A 25975-nucleotide genomic window follows, 5' to 3' on the forward strand; every position below is an offset into this window, starting at 1 on the left:
GGGGGGGAGGGGGGGAGCGAGTTTCAAGTGGGGAAAAATTGAGGAAAATGGTGAAAATACTCCGGGTGGGGGTGAGGGTTTCCTGAAGCCCAAACATACCTGTATCTGCCACTGGATGAAAGGTATACTACGTGGGGTACTGAACATGTTCATACTTTGTTTGGTGTCGCAGTAGATCTGCTGAAGGGTATGCTACTTGAGATACTAGAAGTACCTATTCTTTGTGTGGTTTCACAATACATCTGATGACTGGTATGTTACGATTAAAACTGAAAATAGCAATACTTTGTTTGGTGTCGCAGTAGATCAGATGAAGGGTATACTACTTGGGGTTCTGAAATTATCAATTCTTTGTGTGGTTTCACAATACATCTGATGACTGGTATGTTACGATTAAAACTGAAAATAGCAATACTTTGTTTGGTGTCGCAGTAGATCAGATGAAGGGTATACTACTTGGGGTTCTGAAATTATCAATTCTTTGTGTGGTTTCACAATACATCTGATGACTGGTATGTTACGATTAAAACTGAAAATAGCAATACTTTGTTTGGTGTCGCAGTAGATCAGATGAAGGGTATACTACTTGGGGTTCTGAAATTATCAATTCTTTGTGTGGTTTCACAATACATCTGATGACTGGTATGTTACGATTAAAACTGAAAATAGCAATACTTTGTTTGGTGTCGCAGTAGATCAGATGAAGGGTATACTACTTGGGGTTCTGAAATTATCAATTCTTTGTGTGGTTTCACAATACATCTGATGACTGGTATGTTACGATTAAAACTGAAAATAGCAATACTTTGTTTGGTGTCGCAGTAGATCAGATGAAGGGTATACTACTTGGGGTTCTGAAATTATCAATTCTTTGTGTGGTTTCACAATACATCTGATGACTGGTATGTTACGATTAAAACTGAAAATAGCAATACTTTGTTTGGTGTCGCAGTAGATCAGATGAAGGGTATACTACTTGGGGTTCTGAAATTATCAATTCTTTGTGTGGTTTCACAATACATCTGATGACTGGTATGTTACGATTAAAACTGAAAATAGCAATACTTTGTTTGGTGTCGCAGTAGATCAGATGAAGGGTATACTACTTGGGGTTCTGAAATTATCAATTCTTTGTGTGGTTTCACAATACATCTGATGACTGGTATGTTACGATTAAAACTGAAAATAGCAATACTTTGTTTGGTGTCGCAGTAGATCAGATGAAGGGTATACTACTTGGGGTTCTGAAATTATCAATTCTTTGTGTGGTTTCACAATACATCTGATGACTGGTATGTTACGATTAAAACTGAAAATAGCAATACTTTGTTTGGTGTCGCAGTAGATCAGATGAAGGGTATACTACTTGGGGTTCTGAAATTATCAATTCTTTGTGTGGTTTCACAATACATCTGATGACTGGTATGTTACGATTAAAACTGAAAATAGCAATACTTTGTTTGGTGTCGCAGTAGATCAGATGAAGGGTATACTACTTGGGGTTCTGAAATTATCAATTCTTTGTGTGGTTTCACAATACATCTGATGACTGGTATGTTACGATTAAAACTGAAAATAGCATACTTTGTTTTGTGTCACAGTAGATCAGATGAAGGGTATACTACTTGGGGTTCTGAAATTATCAATTCTTTGTGTGGTTTCACAATACATCTGATGACTGGTATGTTACGATTAAAACTGATGATGTTTATTGTGATATTGGAAATGTATGATGGTGTTGATTGCTTTAATGCTGATGATTTATTTAGAAAAATAAAACAATTACAAAAAAAAAATGTCATACATGTATCTCTTCGATCCTCTAAACATCAACAATCAACATTTAAACTCTTTATTCCCTAAATCTGTGATTAAAAAGATTGTAAAAAAAAAAAAAAAAAAAAAAAAAAAAATTTTAAAAAAAAAAAAAAAAAAAAAAAAAAAAATGTTACGATTAAAACTGAAAATAGCAATACTTTGTTTTGTGTCACAGTAGATCAGATGAAGGGTATACAACATGTACCTAAGGTACTGAACATGTCAATACTTGGTTTGATGTCAGTAGATCGGAAGAATGTTATGGGGTACAGAAAAAGTCCATACTTTCTTACGTGTTACAGAACACCTTTTGATTGATACTACCTGAAGTACTTAACCTTTCAATACTGTCTTGGTGTAAAAATTTACCTCAACATAGGTACTACATTCGATACAGGGAAGGTCAACCTTCCTGGAGTACTTTCTGTCCATTCCAAGTTTTGTGGAAGGTTATTCAATGTCCTTTTTTAATTCGTTTTGGTGTGTTTATCTGTCGACTGTGAGTTTAAATTTTGAATTTTTCTTTTGTTATATATTGACGTTAATATAAATATTATGTATACCTTGAAAATATCCTCCAAGTCAACTTTAAATTAAGAAAGTAAATGGATGTTTCGTATTATCAGAAATAGTCATTTGAAATGCGCACGCAGTGAATAACTTACTTTAAGAGAAAAATAACGGGCCTTCCGGATGTGCGAGATTTGCCGATTTATCGATTGACGGCAGTTTCGAGAAGATATATTTCTATAATGTGTCGATAAAATAAAGACAGTGATCTTGACAACAAAAATCAAAGAGTCGAGATCGGGTGATCTTTAATTCACAAAATCCAAACGTCGGCTTGATACTGATCTTGCAAAAACGCAAATATTGGTAATCTTGAATCTACAACTCAAGCATCCGTTGAGAGAGTGATCTCGATAATAGCCTCATATTGACAGTGGTTACGAATCCGCCATATCAGAGCAGCAGTTGTGCGATGTTATTATCACTACCATACCGTTGTAAAGTGACCGTTCGGAGTGTCATTTGTCCATGTTCTGGTTACAAAATAACATTTAAATGAGATGAAACCTTTATGGACTGACCCCATTATCTATTGACAACATCTTATTTTGACCTTTGACCTTTGTTGTTGCAAGAGAGCAAAATCCGACATAAACCAAGATGTTGATAAATTCGGGAAAGTTAGTCACTCACCTACCATCTAAGAACATTCCAAACTAACTCTCGTTTGGTGTACACAATTCTATCTAAGAACATTCCAAACTAACTCTCGTTTGGTGTACACAATTCTATCTAAATATTGGAAATTTATCTGAAAAATCCAGATATGTGTTTGTTAATTACTCAACTTATTTGGTCAACAAACCGGTTCCCGAATGTCTGATGATTATTGCGGACAGGTGCGTTGTATAACTCCAAGAATTTTCGTTTACTTATCTTTCATTGACTGCCCTTTTCTTAATTTATTAACGTGAACGATTTTTTTTAATAATGACCATAATGACTCAAACTGGTGTCCATATTTATAGTTCTTTATATAAATTTTGAATAATAGCAAATAAATAATTAAGGATTCCATCACGTGGTATTGTAAGCTATATAGTTTGACCATACATGTACATGATGATGTCTCTGATACTTTCCAAAAGCGTCTTTCTAATACCCTCAGTAAACGGGATGTTTTTCGATATTTACCGAAGCTGATAAATCACCATGGTAAGGCGACGGTGTTCTCCAAATAGCTCCCGTTACATCAACGCATGTCATAGCGGTAGATATCTTGATTCCCCTATGTAGCTGGCCGTCGCCAGCCACATGAATCTAGGCAATAGACAATTACAATGTATGGCAAGTATTAGTTTATAACAGATCTATTTTTATGTTTAATTCATCAGCATATTTTTTTTAGAATCTTGTCAAATAATCAAACGTAAAAACCTACCACTGCAAATGAGCGTCGATCTGTCAAATAACCAATAGCGAAAGTCTACAGTTACACATTAACTTCGATGCATCAAATAGCAAGTCGACATCTGTTGATAGATTATATGCTATTGTTTCGCAATAGCATATAAGTGTCGATGCGTCAAGTAACCAACGGCAAAAAAGCCTACAATAGCGTAGAAGCGTCGATGCGTCAATAACCAACGGCAAAAAAAACATACAATAGCGTAGAAGCGTCGATGCGTCAAGTAACCAACGGCAAAAAAACATACAATAGCGTAGAAGCGGCGATGCGTCAGGTAACCAACGGCAAAAAAACATACAATAAGCGTCGATGTGTCAGATAACCAATGGCAAAATCCTATAATTGCAGACAAATATCGACTCGTCAAATACGTGAGTAATCAAAAGTAAAAGTAACAGAAAAAATTAACCAGCAGCAAAAAAACTACAATGGTACCACTAGGATGCAGTGATCATCACATAATATACCATTCGGCGGTCAAAAGGACATGTTAAAAATTCCCATTTGGCTATTAAATACGGAAAGTTTAAAGGTGTTGACCAAGAGAAGCTTGTATCTGACATGGATAAAGCTCCATGGAGTCGTATTGAAGTATTTGATGACATTGATTATGTCTGGTCTACATTTAAGGAACTGTTCTTAAGTGTTATAGACAGACACTCACCTTTGACTGAGAAGCACATGCCGAACACTGGGTTAATGACAGTAATTTAAATGAAATGTACAATCGCGATTATTTACACAACAAGGCAAGGAAGTCTAAATCAGAAAGGGATTGGGCTAATTATAGAGCATGTTTAAATCGTGTACTATCCCAAATTAGACAAGCTGATTATTTAGAGGAAGCTATATCACATAATTCTAACAAACCCAAAGATGTATGGAAAAAGAAGAATTTTTACCCTCTAAAGAACTAATATGAATGTCAAACTTAATATTGATGGCAAAACTGTCTCAGATAAATTGGAAGTTGCAAATATCTTTAACAATTTTGTCTGTAGTATTGGTGCTGAAATAGGCAATGAGTTTGACGACAGTTTACCGATTGTAATCAAATTTATTACTGACAAACCGTATGAAATACCAACCATTAGTTCAGATTGTGTATCTAAAAAGATAAAAATATGTCTGTTGACAAAGCAACCGGTGTAGATGGTGTATCTGTAAAGCTATTCAAATGTGCCGGTGACTCTATTGTACAACCATTGACTTTTTGTTTAACACAATATTAAAAACTGAGAAGTTTCCAACATAATGGAAAATGGTAAAGGTCACACCCATATTTAAAACAGGTGACCATGGTTCCGTTAATACAGGCCTGTGTATGTGTTGTCGGGTCTCAGCAACATACTAGAAAGACATGTTCACAAAACTATTTAACTTGTAACAATTTTATAAGTGATAGTCAGTTTGGTTTCCGACCTCATCACTCAACAGAAACAGCCCTTTTAAGTGTTTTAGAGGGATGTGTCAAACATATTGACTAAGTGTACCTTACTGGTGTACTGTTTATTGATCTGTGTAAAGCATTTGATAACGTAAATCACAAAGTACTTTTACACAAACTTAAGTCATATGGGGTATCCCAATCAGCCGTACAGTTTTTCCATTCATATCTTTCTGACATACATATGTATCACAAGCTTTAAACTATAAGGGGATACTATCTGAGTTCAAGCCAATTAATATTGGTGTTCCACAGGGCTCAATACTTGGGCCGCTCCTTTTTATATTATATGTAAATGATTACCGAGAGTGTTTTAAAAAATCTTCTATTACCATGTATACAGATGACACTTCCCAAGATGTGAAAGGTAAAACTGTGGAGATAAATACGAAATAGATTTGGAATGTACATTTGTTTGGATGAGAAATAACAAATTAGGTCTCAATCACAGTGTATGATGAAAGGCTCTGTGCAAAAACTTTTCAAATGTAGAGATCTTTCTTTGAAATTAAAAGAAAATGTTATTGAGACGATATTGTGCGCAAAACTTCTAGGTGTAAACATAGACAAAACTTTATTAAGGAAAGATCATATCGAAAGTGTTTTTAAAAAATTATCAAAAAAAATGGTGTACTGAGAAGACTTCGACCATTTATGTCTGACAGTTTTATACTAAAGGTCTATCAAAGTATTGTCTTTCCTCATTTCATATATTGTTCAAGTATGTGGTGCATTCTTACCAATAAAATGTACATTTTTATGTAGCAAAAAAGAGCTGCCAGGATTTTATTGAACATCAAAGATATTTTAATTCCTTCTTGTACTCTTTTTAACATTCTCAAGTGGAGGCCTATATCTGATGTTTATGAGTTTAGGAAAGCAGTTCTCACTTATAAAATTCTAAAACGGCAAGCTCCAAATGTTTTAAATTCCATGTTTTCATATGTAAGATATGTGTCTCCCAGAAGTACCGGAGCTAAAAAAAATGTACCACAACAGATAGACTGTATGTCCCTTAAGCAAAAACAAATATTTTTAAACGCTCTTTTAGCTACAGTTGCTCTGTTTTATAAAATGACCTTAGTGATGTTATAAAACAGTCGTGCAGTGTAGATGTTTTAAAAAAGAAATATATAAAAATGTTTTACAGTAAGTAATAAGTGTGATACATTATGATATCTGTGATATTTGTCAATGTGTATATAAATCTTTCATTAAGATTGTATTTATTATCATTCTACCATTATAATTACCTTATCAAGTCTGCACATGTATGTATAACAGGGCCGTATTGTAAACTAGACTTTGTCTAAATATGTAATCCTGTACAAATAAAAGATATTATTATTATTATTTATTAAGTAATCAACAGCAAAATAAAATACCTAAAACTGCATGTAAGAGTCGATCTGTCAAATGCCCAGCAGTAAATGCATACAATGTCATATTAGCGTCGATGCGTCAAATAACTTACAGTAAAAGCCTACAGTTGCAAAAAAATGTTCGATGTGTCAAATAAACATTAGTTAAAAGCATATAATTGCAGATAAGCGTCGATGAATCAAAAAACAAATGGTAAAATCCTAAAAATGCAGATAAGCATCGATAAGTTGAAAATCAGTAAAAATATACAATTGGAGATGAGTGTCGCTGTGTCAAATTAACAACAGTAAAAACCTAAAAGTGCTTGTAAGTGTCGATGTCAAATAACGGTAACAAACCTACGATTGCAGATAGGTGACAATGTGTCAAATAACAGTAACAAACCTACGATTGCAGATAGGTGACAATGTGTCAAATTACCAACAGTTAAAGCCTACGATTGCAGCTCAGTGTGAACGTGTCCTATAATCCAAATTAAAGAAGTGTCAATATGTGACAAGCCCATTATCGGAAGCCAAAAATGGAAGAGAAGTGTCAGTGTGCCAAATGACCAAACGTAAAAAGCCTACAGTTGCAGATAAATGTCGATGTGTCAAATAACAAATGGTAAAATCCGAAAATTGCAGAAAAGTGCTTATTCTTCAAATAACAAATAGTAAAAGCTTCCAATTGCATGTCAGTGTCAATGTGTCAAATAATAAAACATGCAATACTGAGTTGCAGATAAGCGTCAATATGTCATATAATCAAATGTAAAACCCTACAATGGTAGATAAGAGTAAAAATGTAAATACAACAAATATGCAATTATTTACATACACTAATATGTGCAAATATAAACAGCTGATTTGATCCCTACTTGTCAATGGTCTGGTTATTCTAGTTATCTTAAGATAGCCCCAGAGGGAGATACGGATATATTTATTAACGCTTGATTCCGTAACGAATGACACGTTTACAATTGTCGAAGGTTGAACAGTAATTAGCTGATCAGATGGTATTCAAATCATAAATGACGTCACCTTTATGGTGAATTGATGATAGATTGATTCTATGCTGTATTTGAGTACTCGTATTTCTCCCCTTACAGCCGATTAGCTTGTCATTCTGCTGATCCCATTAGAAAGCCCTTAGGATGTTCGTTAGACATACTTTATTAACGGTGAAGCATACTAGGACAGACTTCATTAGGTGACATGTCTGCGGTCGTTTGTAAGCGTTCTTTTGTCTTGTCATATCTCCTGTTCCCCTTCCCCCTCCTATCGACATTCATTTCAAAATATTAACATTATGTATGCTTGGACCATTGACGAAAATGTCATTTATGTTTAGGTAACACTGGTGACCTCATCATATTGCGTACTGATACAATGTCGGGCAGCATGACGTAATACAGGCGTAGTTTGTTCACCGTCCACCGTGAAGCAGCTCGTAGTTCATTGTTATTATGCTTATTATAATAAACATTAAGCAATATTACATTCATGTTGAAGATCAAATACTATGTTTAAAATAAATGAAAATGGCGAATTTCGTGTTATATTTATAAAAAATTAGTTTTGAAAATTGACATACATTTGATTGTTTTGTTCTCATGCTGTTGCTAGGACCTCCAACAGAAGTTTCCTTATTCCGGTGACAATATTCTGTTCCTAATGCGTTGCCCCTTGTATAAATATTTCATGAATCTAATGTTGTTATGACCTCACAAATGTTGAAAACGATTTTTTATCAATAAGGTCGCTTATATATTTATATTGTTTTCTCTCTTTATTTTACAGCCAAGATGAAGCTCAAAAGATTGATGAAGAATTATTCGAGGAGTACAAATTCAGTGTTGACCAGTTGATGGAGCTGGCTGGATACAGCTGTGCCGTTGCCATAGCAAAGGTTAATATCAACTTCATTTGATGTTTATTTATAAAAAGTTTAATTTATTTAAGTTATTTAATTTAACGGTCAATTTTTGATTTTGTTGATAGCAGACATAAGTATACACTCTTGGAAAATATAATGCGTGAACACCAAAACTGTATAACATTACTTATGCAATGTCGATTCCACTGTGTCCTCTTTTAAATACCCTTGTTACCAAGGTACAAACACACGTACTAACAACTACCGAGATACAGAGATTATTGGTTATATAGCATGGTCGCTAGGGACCGTGAAATATGGCGCAATGTAGGCCAGAGCTTCAAATGTCCTGGATAATAGGTGTATTTTTGGAAGGTGCAGGTATTTGCTCCACATTCCCTGAAAAATGCTAGAATATACACTTTAAGACAGATAACATGTTTTCTTTTCTATGAAAAACTGTTACAGTGATTTGATATAAGAGGGATTGCTTCGAAGTTTTATAATGAAGAACTGTTTAAAAAACAAATATTGAAGGATTGTTTCAGAGTTTTTATGATTAAAATTGTTTTTTTTAAAAAGGACGTTATAACGATTGCTATTTTACGATATAAATATTACTCTGAAACTCTGGATCACTAACCCTTTTCCTAAACATTTCATTTCGACCTTTAAAGTTGCAAGAAAGTGCTTGATAATACTGAAGTTCATGTTTTTCAAACCAAATACGAACTTAGCTTTCTAGAAATACTTATTAATAAAGAAATAATTAAAAACAAAAAACACAAATGTTAAATTCATAGCAGCAGATGATAAGCCTGAAATGTCAAACAACAGTCGCAGACAGCGATATACCCCGCCCCCTCTCCACCCTATTATTTGCCTTTGTATTCATGGAGCGCGCGTTTTCTGTACTGTGATATGGAAAGTCCTATCTGAATTGCTAGCCCATTGGATTAAGTATGCTTCCTTTTACATTGTAACCAATTTAGATATAGACCTGTTAAGTGCTGAATTCCAGAAGATGCAACTTCTGTGTAATTTTGTCCAGACGCAGTTATCCAGTCAGCCTGTACTACACATTTACATATGTATATAACTAGACGATTATTACGTCTCCTGGGTATGGTCAATCTATTTTAGGCCCTCTAGGAGTGCAATCATTTGTATGGGTGTATTAATGAAAAAGTGGGCACTTGAGACAGTAATTAGCACATAGATGGATAGTTATACGTCGGTAACAGAATACGTAATGACCATCACAAAGCCTATCTTCTCGACCCTCTTTAACGAAACCATAAAAGCCTAACGGACAAATATGCATCTTTCATAAAATAAATTGAAAGCTAGATTTAAGGAAGAAAGTACCACACTGACAAAAACTGTAACTAGGTTGTAACCTGCCATAACATTGGTTTGGTTTCAACCAAACTTGATATGTGCATATATAATGGCAAGGTTCGGGCTAGGTTCGAGTATTTTTGTGAGATATATATATATATATATAAATATACATAAATGTTGAGCTAAATAAATTTGATTGGTTAATTGGTTTACACAAAGTAAATGGCTTAACATGGTTTGATTCCAACCACATGTGGCCTGACGATACATATTGTGACACACATGAAGGTTTATTGCCCCAATTAGGTATGCATATCAATCTCAGTACGACCACACTTAACTTCGACAATGGACAACAGCTGATATCATATCGTCCTGAAAGCTAAGGATAAACTCTAGGAATGTGTTTGTTTAAAAATCGAAACATATCAGTTTTCTAAGGGAACAGTGACCTGCATTTTGACTTAATAATCGTGAGCAGACCTAGACGCAAATCCAAAGCTGAACATTGTTTTACTTTCTGCGGTAGCATCGGATGACGAATCTAAACTCACATATTGTAATTCATCAAACTAATATGGTCTGTTTTAAAACTGGTTGATTTATATTTGACCTTTACTCAAAGACTGTTCAGGTTCTTGAATACCCCCGTAATGACATATTACAGACTAACAAATATTTCAACCAAGTCGATGGCGGATCTAATTATAGAATTCCCTAGTTAACAAATCTTCCGTCTTAATCGAGGTCAGACATTGATTAGCATTTTGAGAGGGTAATATCCATTTTTATTAACCCCATGAATACAGGATGCGGGATAACGATAGAGGATATTGTACATTACAAAACATCTATGTACTCTTCATGAGGTGGGTGGATAGCGTAATGACCTGCTAATGTCGGTTGTATGTGCAGGGCTCTAGACACCGATTACAGACCAATGCAGGCGCATTTTGATATCACAATTATTCATTTATAACAGGGGCCTGAACTACGATCCTAGTTCCAAAAAACAACATAATCACGTGGTTTCGTTGTAGAACAAATGGAACTGGGAACGGACCATCGTGATGACACGAGAACACATTCCGAAAACAAATTTGATTTTAATTGTACCTGTACCACACTGTAAAAACACAAGGATACAATGTACCATATCGTCAAAACAGACACAAACTAAACATAAAGTCAATTTAAAATTTACAACATCATCAACATACCAGGATAAAATGTACCACATCGTCACCAAATAAGGGCCAAAATGTACCGCGTCGTCAACATACAAGGACAAAATGTACCGCGTCGTCAACATAATGGACCAGGTGTACAACATCATCACCATATAGGGACAAAATGGACCACATCGTCACAAGAACAAGGATAAAAATATCACATCGTCACTATACAAGGACAAAATGTACCGCATTGTCAACATAATGGACCAGGTGTACAACATCATCACCATATAGGGACAAAATGGACAACATCGTCACAAGAACAAGGATAAAAATATCACATCGTCACTATACAAGGACAAAATGTACCGCGTCGTCAACATAATGGACCAGGTGTACAACAAAATGTACCGCATTGTCAACATCCAATGAGTACAACATCGTCAAAATAAAAGGCACGATGCGAAACAACGTTAATACAAAGAACTCACAATGCGTTCTGCAGACCAAACAACATTATAAAAATAAATGCACAAGAATATGGCTTTGTCAAACATTGCTATTTTAGATGAATACAAAAAGGGGAGTGAAAAATTGTGTATCTTCACTATCCCTGTTCTTTACTACAATGCAACATAAAAGTTTCATCCAAACGCATGAGACCGACGCGTGATTATAATATGATCAAAGATGATAGCATCAACACCATTATCGAACTCTAGCGGTCCAGTTATCTGATTGTAAAATAATTGTGATGACTGAAGAATGTTTTTCTTTTCTTTTTTTAAAGTTAATGGAGCTCTTTCATCAGAATATCAAACGATGAGGCCAATGAGGCCAATGACACAGTATGATCGCTTTCACTTAATTGGGTTCTGATTTACGAGATTGCGAATTAATTGTCCAACTTTTATTTGGTGGTAGAATTGATGCATGCTACTAATGTTGTGGAATCGAAATGTATACTTTGTCAATGTTTTTTATTTATTTAATAGTTGAAGTAGTATATTGTTCTATTGTGTTGGTATTTAATGGAATACTTTGTCCAGTCTTTTTGTATAGAATAGTTGGAGAAAAACATCGTTTATTCTTGTTGGTATTTGAAGATGACTTCGTTCATGGTTCTTTTTGTGTATCTAATAGTTGTTATCTAATAAAGGAAGACTTTATTTATTAGTTGGAGTGATACATTGTTCTATTTTGTTTGGTATTGGACGGTAGATTTATCCGTGTTTTATTTTATCTAAAAGCTGAAGTGGTTCATTGTTCTAATTTGTTAGTATTTAAAGGAACACTTCGTCCATTGTTCTTTAGTTTCGTATCCCAGAGTAGTGATACATTCTAATATTTTGCTGGTAAAGTAGATGGATCCATGAATTTATTTGAAACCAACTGATAGTAGGCCTGACATTCAATATTCTATTTTGTTGGCTTTTAGTTGAAGCAGAGACTCATGTTTTGTACATTATGAGTATTCGAAAGTAAAATTGATACATTGGTCTGCTTTTGTTGGTACTTGATAGTAGGCATGTTACATGAAAGAAATTGTTATTTACTTATTGACGGCATCAGATGAGCTGTAAATATAACAGTAAAACCAACATCATCAACACGATGTGCCTGGTGTTATAACAAAATATGTTTGGTTTTTAAAAATACAAATGTTTAATATATAAAAAATAACAACAACATAACCGACATCATATTGATAACGGTTCTTTGATAAATAAGGAAACACTTCGTTGCAAGCTCCTAGTTCTTGTCATTTGCAGTACAATACATATACTTTATTGAAATCAGTAGCACGGAGTAAATAACACATTAAAAATATCAATTCTATTATGGAAACGTCGGCAAACTTGTTTTGGTTTCGTAATATCATTTTGGAAAGTATATGGTGGATCAAACAAAATTACATTAAAAGTGGCTGACCCCAAACCCTAATAGTGACGACCTTAACAACATAACAGTTGGTAGTAAATAAAATGTTTGAACCTCAAAATAAAAAATCAGGACAGCCTAACGATAACAATCATGTCTTTACGTCAATTCATACAACAAACCTCAGGGGAAAAGCATGTCTTTCAGATATTTATACAGGCTCGAAATAAATCATTTGTCTTGAGATCATACATTGACGGAAGTATTTTGATTTATCTGGGTTTGTTATAACTACAGCGATTGCTTGATGTGGAGAGTATACTAGCATTTTTGCATGCTTGGACACTCATGGTCTGTGATAAATAAGCACTTGACGGGAATTCTCTCCTCTATCGATCGCACTTGTCACACAGAAGATGCTGCCAGAAACACAAATATCTTGGTGATCGAGTTATAGCAATGAATGATGATGCTGACATCTGTGAACTATCCCCGAGAATAGGAGTTCGATATCACTGATGATACACAGCAGTGGCTGTTCGAGTAGGCAGCAACTGTTTGAGATGTATCGTTTACGGCATTAATATTTCGTTCTGTCGTTTATGTATATGTTGTTGACATCTAAATGACAACTCCTGTACTCTTCGTGGGGTTTTGTTATCTTTCTAGAGCACATGGTTTCAGCTCGGATGTTAATCGATGCAGTCTTACTCTATACCGGGAATTTTTCGTCCAGTAGAATTTTCGCCCTTAAACGGTAAAATCCATTTTCGGCGAATATTAAATTCGCCCTTCACTTTTAATTAAGTTGGATATTAGGCTGTTTACAACTGTTAACTGTTTTGGTATATTGTCCCTCATTTAGGAGGGGGGAGGCGAAAATAAAACTGCAGCGAAAATTTCCCGATGTTCAGCATGTTTTCTTCCTTTTTGAGGCAAAGTCACAATAATTCCAACACGTCCTTGTTCTAATTCTCTGATTGTATACATTATCGTTGTTCATAAATATCAAAGTTTCTTTCCAATATAGATTTTAACACAGCGTTCGCATAGATTGACGTTATCGGACATGGAAGTGAAGACATCATTGATCGCTGCCTGCAGTATACTTCCGACCGAATGAAATGCATTTATTCTTCACATAATGGTGATACGAAACCCATTTGTTTACAAACATATTTCATAATGCGCCTTTTTGGAGACTGATCTTAACTTTATTAATTTCAAAACAAGTGTAAAACAATAAAGAAGCTTCTATCAACCCTATAGAAAAAAAAACACAAAAAGCCAACAACCGACCGCATCAGCACCATAATTCAAAACCGATGAAACAGTGGGAAAATATGAATACAAAACATTTCACGAAGACCTTTTAACAGTATGAGGAGATTGTGACTATGTGTTTAAGAAGGATGAGTGTCTTTTTCTTTCTCGGCGACATCCGTATTTGTTAATCCAAGTCCAAATCCTCGTTATTTTACGTCCTAAACGTGGGAACTTTCATCAATCACGTGCCACTGTGGTGTAAGTGGTTTGATTTTTATTCTGGATTTAAAGTCGCTAATTGCTGTTTGAAATGATCGACCTGATTAATGCAATATATTCTGAAAGCGATTTTCCGTTACTATGATGAAACTTACTTACATTTCAGTGCTACCCTCTTGAAACAATGACACGTGACAACCACGCAGTGCTTGTTTGCTGCGGTCCTGGTAATAATGGCGGTGATGGCCTCGTCTGTGCCAGGCACCTCAAGATGTTTGTAAGTATTAAATATTATTATTCATTAAACACCTTTACATTACAACACACTCACATGTCAACTTATCAGCAACAAAATTTATGTTACGTACACCCTTCTCAATCATAACATACATGTATATTAATAGCTATCATGGTTGAAAGATATCCATAGTGAAATGAATAGATAATACCGTCGGCAAAGTCGTTACCGTCATCCGCCCAAGTGTTTCTGAGCAATAACCCGAGAAGGAATGCTTTGCTTTTTACAAATTATCCTACAAATATATTTACAATAACCATTACCTGTTTATGTTTGATTAATTTTGTGATTGATTTTTTATACGCCCGTCTTTCGACAACTTTTCCAAAAGTTATTGCCCTTTGTTTATTTCAGCATTTGATTTTTGTCCAGCAATCTCCTCTTACTTATTTCAACGAATCTCTTTGAAACTTGGTATACATTATAATCATGATATGAAGTTGTGTCTCCATTAACAGAATTTTGATTCAACGATTTTTGCAAAAGTTATTGCCCTTTAGTCATTTCAGTATTTATTTTTTTGTCCAGAGATTTTCTCCTACATTTTTTATAGCATGTCAGCTAACCACTCTTAGAATGATGCAGATCTTATTTCAATGTAAGATAGTATATAATACTAAATGGCATTCGACGGGCGTATATTGTTCCGCACCGCGGTACTCTTGTTATATAAATGTAGATGTATGCGGCCATCTTTGTACAGATATATTTCGACTATAGCTATTGGATGAAACTCGTCAGGTATATTTTCAGCTTTCTGCCCCACCAGAGTTTTGCATAAATGATGCGGTTCTTCCGAAATTATTTGCTAGTGGCTTCTGGATCAAATCTTTATAAGAAATAATAGGTTTTAGATGAAAAGTGTCTTTGATACTTCTTTTCCCATGTCCCGTTTGCAAGTTTTATTCTCATTAACCTATTAACAGTTATGGTCATTTAAGGACGTGCCAGGTTTTGGTGGTGGATACAACCTGGAGTTCCCGTAGAAAAACCACCGACCTACGGCCAGTACCTGGCGACTGCCCCACGCATGCCTCGAACCCGCGACTCAGTGGTGAAGGGCTAGCGGTAGCAGAATGTCAGAGTCCTTAATCACTTGGCCACCGCGGCCCCTTTCGGATAACATCTTTCAATAAAATGATGAGGTTGTGATAAAATATCCCTTGTACATACTTACTGCCAAAGTCCTTTGCCAAACCTCGATGTCTGGCATCACTCCCAAATATGTAATTATATTGATGCCAGCTGACTGCTAATGCAACATCAGATATGTTGTAGTTATTCCTTCCGCCTTCACGTGCAATCGACCATCCTCCCACCAAAGCTGCAGCAGGCGATGCACCCACTTGTTTAGTCAGCAGTTATCATATAATGTCACATTGATGTAAGCACTTTGACATCTAGTTCTTGTTCCACATGCCCTTAGCTGTGGCAAAGACACACAATCCGATGTAAATTTGATGTAAATACACATAGTACCATTTGTCAACGATACGGTCAGTGATTTGTAAATATTAGTTAATCATTTTATATTTCTATTTTTAGTTTTTGTTGTGTAAGTGTGCTGTGTTGTTCTGTGTCTCGATAAAGGAGCAGATTGCACCGTAAATTGACAACCTCTTATTGTCTTCACTGTACGAATTTCTCCTTTATCCCATATGAAAAGTTAAGTCATTTGTATCCTTCAAACATAGGTTTGTAAGGATCCAATGTTATATATTTACATTCTTGATGTTTGTTCTGTATATGAATCTACCAACACGATTCTCGTGCAACCAGTCAGCTGATTTCACACACAATGACCACTTCATATTACTACGCATAGTACCGTTTCTGAGAATAGTTATCTCCTCTTCTCCAAGATAACGTAGTTGCGAGAAATAATAATAAACACATAAGTGGTGCAGCATTGTACTATCATTAAATCTATTTCAGTTGAGACACAGAAAATGCTAGAAAGGGCCAACCAATCTGCCACTTTGGCTAACGCGCTCCACAGGATATGTAGATCAGCTACTGCTATTCATTGCCGCAATGTACATGAAAAAAAATCCATTCAATCCCTATATGGGAATTTATCATTGATATTACTTCTTTGATCCATGTTTAGCATTCGTAGATAAAGTGTTAGTATTTTTATACATATCTGTAGAATGTATTCCTAGATATGTTTACTTATTTCTATATATATTTACGTGTTCGTGAACATGTTTACGTATTCCAACACAAACAACATATAATCACCCTGAATGTCTTTGCTATAAATTGACCATATTAAATGCCTGAAATAAATAATCTGATTGGATCTAAATGAATATCAGGTAAATTCTGAACGAGATAGGATATGATATAAGAAAATTGATGTCATCAGAATACATAATGAAAAGCGGAGCGAAGTTTATGAGAGTAATTTGTGGAGTAACGTCCGTGATGCACCCAATAATATATACTAGATATAATCAATTTTATCTATTTCCTAATGCATATCAAAGTGTCCTCTCCAGTTGTTAAGTGCGTCAAACGAGTTAGCTGTTATTTGATAACCTACATATCTCGTTATAACTGATATCTAGGTCACACGGGTCCATTTCCTGTGGTTTCTTAGTACAATTAGATGTTCTCTCCGCTCAGACACGCTATTTATATGGCATGGTCGAAATTAAAAAAAATATTTCTATGACAAAATCGTCAATATATCTGTTATGCCGTGTCATTTGATAACATGGCAATCATTTATTTTTCTTAAATGTTTTTTTTTTAATTTCCATTATTATCATTTTTATTTGATCACATGATAATGTAGCTGAAACTAAAGGATTTTTTTTTTGATTTTTTATTTCAATTCGATTATATACGGTTTGATGTTCTCTCCGCTCAGACACGCCATACAGTTGGCATGGGAGAAATTTAAAAATTATTTCGGAGGCAAAATCATCAATATTTGGTATACCGTTTTCATTTGATTACATGACAAGATAGCATAAACTACAGTTGTTGTTTTATTCATTTAATTTTTCCATTTTTATACTGTATGTTATTTTTGTATTTCCATTCGATTAGATACGGTTAGATGTTATAATTTTTCCCCCCTCAAACACGCCATACAGACGGCATAGTCGAAATTTAAAAACTATTTCGATATCAAAAGCATCAATATATCTGTTATGCCGTGTCATTTGATAACATGGCAAGCATTTTTATTTATTTATTTAATGATTTTTGTTTTAATTTCCATCATTATCTAATGTTAAACAATCGCACGGAGGCAATTACTCCAACACTGATACATTACGAACATGGCACGAAGCACATCATTCCGCCCGGTCCCATTATACTGACAACGGATGAATCATTTGTTGTCATTATCGTATATGCTAAAAGTTAAGCAGGGAATAACAACTACGATTTTTAAGGACTTCGGTATGTCCCTGTTGCGTCGAAGAACCCATTGCTTTCCAAAACTGCGAACGTTGTACATTAAAATCAAAAGTGGCGTATTATCAAGCAGGGCAATAGAAAACAAAGGGTAGTTAGAAGTAGAGATAAATAAAAAAAGATCCCACTTTTTGTATTGGGTGCAGCAGATTTATTTCGGTCGCTTTTGTGCCTCCAAATAGAGGGCACTGCGAAGCAAATCCCCTATTTTGCAGGCGTCTCACATTAGTCGCCTCATACAATCATCCAGTGGGTAAACAGAAGGAGTTTTTCTTTTCTCAATTCCCGACCTGCTGGGATGACCGATCTTTATGCATTACTTTATTCTATAATAAAACTGTAGTAACCAGAAATAGCTCGCACAACCCGATTTTGCGTTTTTTGAGGAATATATAAGAAATTATCTGAAAATTACAGTTATGTTGAAATGATATCAAACGGATAATTAAAACAGAGCCCGTTAACGTGTAACCGCTGGGCTCAGCAGACGCTCATGACACTGGCCAAGCCTAGGGGTATATATAACATATCATAACAAATGGGAATTCGTTCGCAATCCTCCATATACAGTGAGGTAATTCGCCTGGTCGTGTTACGTGGTGATAGTCAGACCGACTGTTTTTACTGACAGGACTAGACGTATGTATCCGCCTTTTGTCTATTTAATCACAGCGAGCTGACATTGGAGGTAATTGATATTTACAATTCTGAGATATCTCAGCACGTTTGTCTGGAACTTAACAAGCCTTAAGATACGTTGTCCGCCAATTTCTATAAAAAAATACATTTTTTTTCGTAAAGAAGGGGGGGGGGGGGGGGGGCGGGAATCTGACTATTTTCTGTTTTTCCCCGACATGATCCGCCCTTATATATAACAATTGATTTTTTCGCAAGAAAAAAAATGAAGAAGACATTATCATTTACAAAACTTCTTTTCTAGTTAATTCTTGTTGGAAAAAATATTGTTTCAAATGTCAGATTTTTGGCTCGAAGTCCTAAATTTCGAATTTACATATAGCAATACATTTTCTGACATATACAATACTTGAAATGCGTTTATAAGTAGGTGTGAAATTTAGCATTACTGTTATGCGCCGAATCAGTTTTAACCAGGAACATACCGGCGCCACAGCCTTCTTTTGGATTTGCTTGGGACTGTTCCGTGTAATGTTTGAAATGTGTACAGGCGGAGAGCTGTCAGTCTATACTAATAAATGGACTCCGTCTCAATCCACAGCATGCTTCCTTTAGCAATTTCAGATCAATTTATTATCAGAACTGAATATATAAAGTACAACAGATTCAACAAACTTGGCAGAAAGGCATTTGAAAACCGATATACGAACCGCGGATCTGGATGTGAAGTTTGAACTAGCACTATTGTCATTTTGAATGTAAGTGGCCCACTGTTCGGCTTTCTCGTTCGATAAGCGTTTTAGAACAGCCTATATTTGGTATCCTCAAACAAAACTCGCTTGTTCCTTCCGAAATGGTAATCAGAAGGCGCTTACACTTTCGGAGCACCTGGTCTTTTTCTTGTACGTTTGCAAGGGTCTCCATGTAGAATTTCCTTGTTTATTGATTTTTAGTGAGAATTGTATTTTTGACACTTCGGTTTATATTCTTGTGTTGTTTACTCCTCTTTCTTGTTTACTAAATGTAAAAATGAAATGAAATGTAGTTCATCGATTCGTTGAAAGGCAATTTCAGATAAGTTAAATATTTAATATAATTCTGGTAATTTCAACATTAACGAAGTTATATGTTCCTAGGTGTGTAGTTTGGTTCCTTAGTTTTAAAACGCTGACCAAGGACATCAGAATAGTATTTGGACAAATTGTAATGGCAATGAATCAATTTAACGTTCGGCTTGGATGAGTTATAACGCGTCGGAAAAAGAACTTTAAAGTTGATAATTTAGAGTGAAAATGATGGTGACAGATTGCTGCCATTAACGAACTAGTAACATATGGCAACATATAGTAACATGTATTAACAAATGGTAACATGTAGTAACATAAAGTAACATATAGTAACATGTAGTGACATGTTGTAACATGTAGTGACATATAATAGCATATGGTAACAAAGTAAGATGTAGTAATATATAGTAACATATGGTAACATATAGTAACATATAGAAACATATGGTAAGATATTAATTCAAAATATGTTGACTTGGTATATACAAGTCAAAACATTATATTTACATTTACACTGCAAGTTCATCTACGGGCATAACAATAAGAAATTGCATTAATAGGGCTATACATGTAATTGGATCAGCGTCATTTCGAAGCTTCCCCCACCGCCTCCTAAAACACAAGACAACCACTAGAAGCAAAAATGTTGATGACGTTAGGCTGTTCCAGGAATCTGGTTTGCACTGACGATATTTTTTCAATGTTCATACCTGTATGAACGCAAATCGGTTACATGCATATTTACAATAAACAAGGTAAATATTTGGTAATTTTATGGAATATGTATGTAACAGATTGCGTTCATATAATTATGAAATTGAAAAAGATGCCATTCAATCCTCATCTCAGAGGATTTCGACATCATATATCAATTACATGTACAAGTATATCGACATTAAACCGCCCGTTCTGAGACAATTTAGTTTTTTATCGTGTAAGTTGGCGGATATGAAATCGACTTTCCGCATATTCATTTAGTTATACTGCCGACATACGAAACCCAAAACGAGGCATATTGGTGAGCAAATCTAATAAGTTTAAGATATTTGTGCATCACATGCTAATTCCTTGGGTAACCATTGGTTAACTCCCCTTGTTATGCATTCCATAAATAAACGGAAAGTCGATGTCAAATACAAGCATTAACATAATTTAAAATCCGAGTTACCTCATTATTTGGCAATTATCTCGATAAAAGTTTCTCGGAATGTGATAATTTCAAATTCTGTAGAGAGATTCCAAAAAATGTTGTCGACATGTTCTTAGATTATGTCGATATCGTTTAAAGATACATTTTGTATGTCGACATATTCCGTCTTTGCGTATTGCAGAGTTAGCTTCGCGGGTGTGCAGGTATTGATTGTTACGTCATTGGTTTGTGTGAGAAAACTACGTCGTTTTCTTAAAAATTGATGACGTTACTCTCACAAACAAATGACGTAACAAGCAATACCTGCTCACAAGAACAGATAACTCTGCAATACGCAAAGACGGAATACGTATTTCGTAAGATGAATGTCAATGGCAGAAATAAGTCACCATAGAGAGGCATGCACGGTTTATTGCCATTTGTAACCCCCATCTCTATCGATCACTGATATCTGTCAGCTGTAGTGTGGCTGGGCATTACAACTGTTCCGGCGTATAAAAACTCAAACAACCCTCTGACGAATATCTTCAAATACTCTCAATCAATACCGCGATTAGAGCTGTTCGTTCACCAGATTCAATCTGACAGGGCGATGCGTGTTTTTTTTTTATAACGATGTCATCTAATTTACCATGAGATGTGCAGTGTAATGGACTGAAAGTAGAACAGGCAACATCAGGGGTTACTTCCTAATAATAACTAATAATGATGTTTTTATCGTGAGGAATGTTATGACTTATATTTTTTTGTGCATTATTAAAACTGAATACGTATTCATTAACAATGAAACAAAATGTGTTTCTGTTTAATACGTCTTCTTGAATTGAATTTTAAGAAGAAAAGTTACAATTTTGTTTTTAATATTTCAACACAACAACATCAACAAGTGCACCGACTTCACATACATTCGATGTTATTTGCCACAGATTTTCAGTAAGTTACGCGGTGTCAGATTTATCCACACGGCCAGGTATAACAGATATATAGATAATTGTATTTTAACTCTCTTTCTCAGGTAAGCTAAATATTATACGTTTTTTAATTCATAAATAATAATAGTAATAACACATTCTTTATTTAAAGAGATAAATGACTGAGCAATACCAGTGAATACTAATTTTTAGTCATGTCCTCATTCATTTCATTCATTCGTCTAAATAATTCATTTACATTCAATTCATACAATTAATGTATTCATTTATTCAAATAATTCATTCATTCATTCTTCATTCATTCATCAATTCATTCATTCATCAATTCATTCATTCATCAATTCATTCATTCATCAATACATTCATTCATCAATTCATTCATCTATTCATTCATCAATTCATTCATTCATCAATTCATTCATTCATCAATTAATTCATTCATCAATGCATTCATTCATCAATTCATTCATTCATTCATCAATGCATTCTTTCATTTATTAATCAATTAGTTCTCTCGGTCACTAGTAAATTAATATATTCATAACATGGACTACGTTTGTTCAAATCATGATTCGAAAGACACATAAGGGATAACCCTGAACCGTCAAAGTGCTACGTACTTTTACCAAACTTTAAGCTACCGATATTTTACCCCAAAAGAAGATTAAGTACTGTACACCGGAAAAAATGTACCCTGTCAAACTTTCGCCCTTCGCCCATATAATCTTTTTTCGCCCAGTGTTAATTTCGGCCTTTACATATAGTTCCAATGTATATTATGATGTTTACCTATATTCGCTGCAATGATGAATTCGCCCTAATCACAGTGGGCGATAAAGGTAAATATCAAACTGCATCGAAAATGTCCCTGTATGCCGTAACGCATTCTGTTTTCTTTTAGAACTTGAAGCGTCCGTCTACAACCGTAAAAAGATTGAACAGTTCATTCTCTCTTGTTTTCTTTCAGGGCTTCAAGCCTTCGGTTTACTACCCCAAACAGAACAAGAAAGATCTGTTCACGAACCTAATGAAGCAGTGTGAGGGGATGGACATGCCTTTTCTCTCCTTCTTTCCCTCCGAGGCTCACCTCATCACACAGTCCTACAACCTGGTCGTGGACGCCTTGTTTGGCTTCAGCTTCAAAGGTCCGCCCCGGGCTGACTTCGCCAACGTACTACAGACCTTAGCCAAAGTGGAAATCCCTATTTGTAGCATAGACGTACCCTCGGGTGAGTTCATTTCGGCCAAGTCAATTGTCAACGTGAAACGTTGGCCCTGTTTTATTTTTGTTTATTTCGCCAAAAGGAGTAAGCGAATTCAGCAATGCATAAAATTTGATAACATCACACTAGATTAATTCAGGATTAACTTGAATATATTTCTCATGTTATGGAAATATAGCACAAAAAAACGGAGTGTACTTCGCGGTTAATCATGAGAGTACACTCCAGTTTTTTTGTGTTATAGCTCCATAACATGAAAAATATATTCAAGTTAATCCTTATAATTTAATCTACTTTACACAATCCCTGTGGAAATCCACTTTTATTGATGACTCTTTTCTCTTAGAAATTATTGCGCTGCTGTATCATCCAATCAAAAGCGACGTTACAAACGGCGACGTCATTTTTTTACGTTATGGGCTGATGACATAAATTTGTAAGCCAATGAAAATGCTTGTTACAAGCAAGATTAAATTTAAGTCATTCTACAGTTACATTTAATAGATACAAGTCTCTATCGTCCAGTATTGTGTTTTGTCTCGCCGACACGAAGTAGGGGCAGCGATATTAAGGTGTTGCTTTTCCGGCGACGGCGGCGGCGTCAACATTAAATTTTTGCGCTTAACTTAGTTCCACTGAATGCTCATGTAGTACAAATATTTTGTATGTTAATGTGTGCCAAGAAGCCCCTGAGTGGCCCTGTCATCCGCCGACACCGGTTTCACATACCTAAGCGGCTGCATATTTAAACTCGCCTTTTCAAAAAGTAGAGTGACTTATGTATAGTTACCTCTCCGTCGACATTTCTTGACGTTGCCAGGTAAAATGTTTGCTGAACGTTTGAAAGTTAATTGAATTTATTATTTCATATTAACATTTGCACTGCGAGTTCTTCTATAAGCATTTCCAAAAGAAATAGCGTCCACAGAGCTGTAAACACAATTCGATCAGCGTCATTTTGAACCTTCTCCTACCGCCTAGAATAACAAGATACAACCGTTAGAAGCAAACATTTTTGTGATATACATATAAGGCTGTTCCAGGAATCTCGTTTTCGCTGTCGATAGAGACACTATCATATCGAAAATATCAGGGAATATCTGTATTTCGATATATAACAACTAAGCATTTACAATGTAAATATAAGGATTGAACGGCATTTTTCAATGTTCATGCCGGTATGAAATCGAAGAAATTACCGTTTAGTCCTTACATAACCTTAGGAACCCTGTACTGGACCTGCTATAATGTTTGCATGTCATTGCATGAGGCACATAATGTGGAACGACATGCAATGTCGGGAGTTATAATCTCGTAAGGGACGTTGAACATTCAGCTTGCGACCCTAGTGTTTTCTTTTCTATACTACCTTCTTGTAACTTTGTGTCCACATCTGCACTGTGTTTTCATTAATATGTAAATTCCTAAATAACATACATGAGAAATACTTGCATTTGGCATACGAGTTCCCTATTTTTAACCTGTTTTTGACTGAATTTTTTTTTCTCTTACATTTTGATGCAAGTGTTGAAATTGAAAAAAAGAAAAGGTGTTTTTATTTTTATTTTTCCTTCGACGTATTTTCAACCGAAATAAAGCATACAACACAAATAATAGGATCAATGTGCTTAGTGTGTCGTTAGGATATTTAGGTCACGATATTCACTGTTACTCAGCATTATAAAGCATTGTCTTGCCTGGTAATGAACACTAATAAAAGTCTATGTTATAATTAGTAAGTTTTATTTTAGCGTTGTACCAGTTAGTGTTGGTTTCCCTATAGAGACCCAATTCAGTGTTGTACTTGCGCGCTGATGCCTGACATTTCCTGGTTATTTCGGTTTTATTATTTGGTGGAGACAGGGTAATATATAGGGATATATTCAGGAACTGAGATGTTTCAGTAATCCGTATATGGTAATTGGGTATATCCTCAGACGTGTCTTCTCCCTGATTTACTTGATAATGTCGCCGAGAACACGGAACACGAAATTGATCAGCATTGCATGCCATTCCGTGTCCGCACACTGATCAGAGTATATTCTGAACACAATCACAATACAATTAACAAAATCCCGGTATAAATAGATTTGTCCTTTGTAGACTGCCTAATTCACTTCCATTGTTACCGGTATCCGGAAACGGGATAATGACCCTCTCCTATCTTATATACAACCTTGTGGTCATTACCACCACAGGGGCATTGGTATCTGATTCTATGTGGATACCAAGAGTCAACGCAGGACCTACATCATGTAGTTGTATACGAGAACGTACAGACGTTATAACATCCGCAACAATAATAATAATAACGATTCGACATTCCTATATACCGCTTTATCACAACCAAGTTCGTAGGTCGTCTCAAAGCAGTTCACAAATTATTAACCGTGGTTATAGGGCCTTTACAACTATACAATAGCTTACTCAACTCCCTGGGGAGCATACAGTCGGTACTGCCATTTCGGCGCTCACAGCTAGCATTCAACAATTCTAGCACTGCCCAGCCAGTTACTCATTGACAGCTGAGTAGACTGGAACAAGCGGAGTAAAGTATATTGTTCAAAGATACAACACAGTGCCGTGACGTGACTCGAACCCGCAACCCTTTGGTCACGAGCCCGAGACCATTGGACTACCGTGTTTATGTAAACCACTGAGGGAAACCCGATTCTTTTTGGTGTTTTGGCCCAAAATGACTTAAAGTATTAAAGAGCCGTTAAACAAAAAATTAAAGACAAATCCTATTACTGTAGTAGGTTATAATAGGAGTGATTAAGTGAGTTGGTATCCAATGTATATGCAATATAATGATATTGTGTACATTTATTATAATCAAGGTATATCTTATAGATAAAAGTGACTC

General features: G+C 35.3%; 1 protein-coding gene across 4 annotated transcripts in view; it reads left to right on the forward strand.

The window, feature by feature from the left end:
• LOC110454581 (NAD(P)H-hydrate epimerase-like) overlaps nt 1-25975 on the forward strand; it is a 124539-nt gene that overhangs the window by 82358 nt on the left and 16206 nt on the right. For all 4 annotated transcript variants that reach the window (XM_021504165.1, XM_021504167.1, XM_021504168.1 and 1 more), the window contains 3 exons: nt 8408-8516; nt 14535-14645; nt 22854-23115. In XM_021504165.1, the coding sequence (XP_021359840.1) occupies nt 8408-8516; nt 14535-14645; nt 22854-23115 (482 nt within the window). The remainder of the gene's footprint in view (nt 1-8407; nt 8517-14534; nt 14646-22853; nt 23116-25975) is intronic.

Source organism: Mizuhopecten yessoensis, unplaced genomic scaffold (genome assembly GCF_002113885.1).
Source record: "Mizuhopecten yessoensis strain PY_sf001 unplaced genomic scaffold, ASM211388v2 scaffold7915, whole genome shotgun sequence".
Lineage (NCBI taxonomy): Eukaryota > Metazoa > Mollusca > Bivalvia > Pectinida > Pectinidae > Mizuhopecten > Mizuhopecten yessoensis.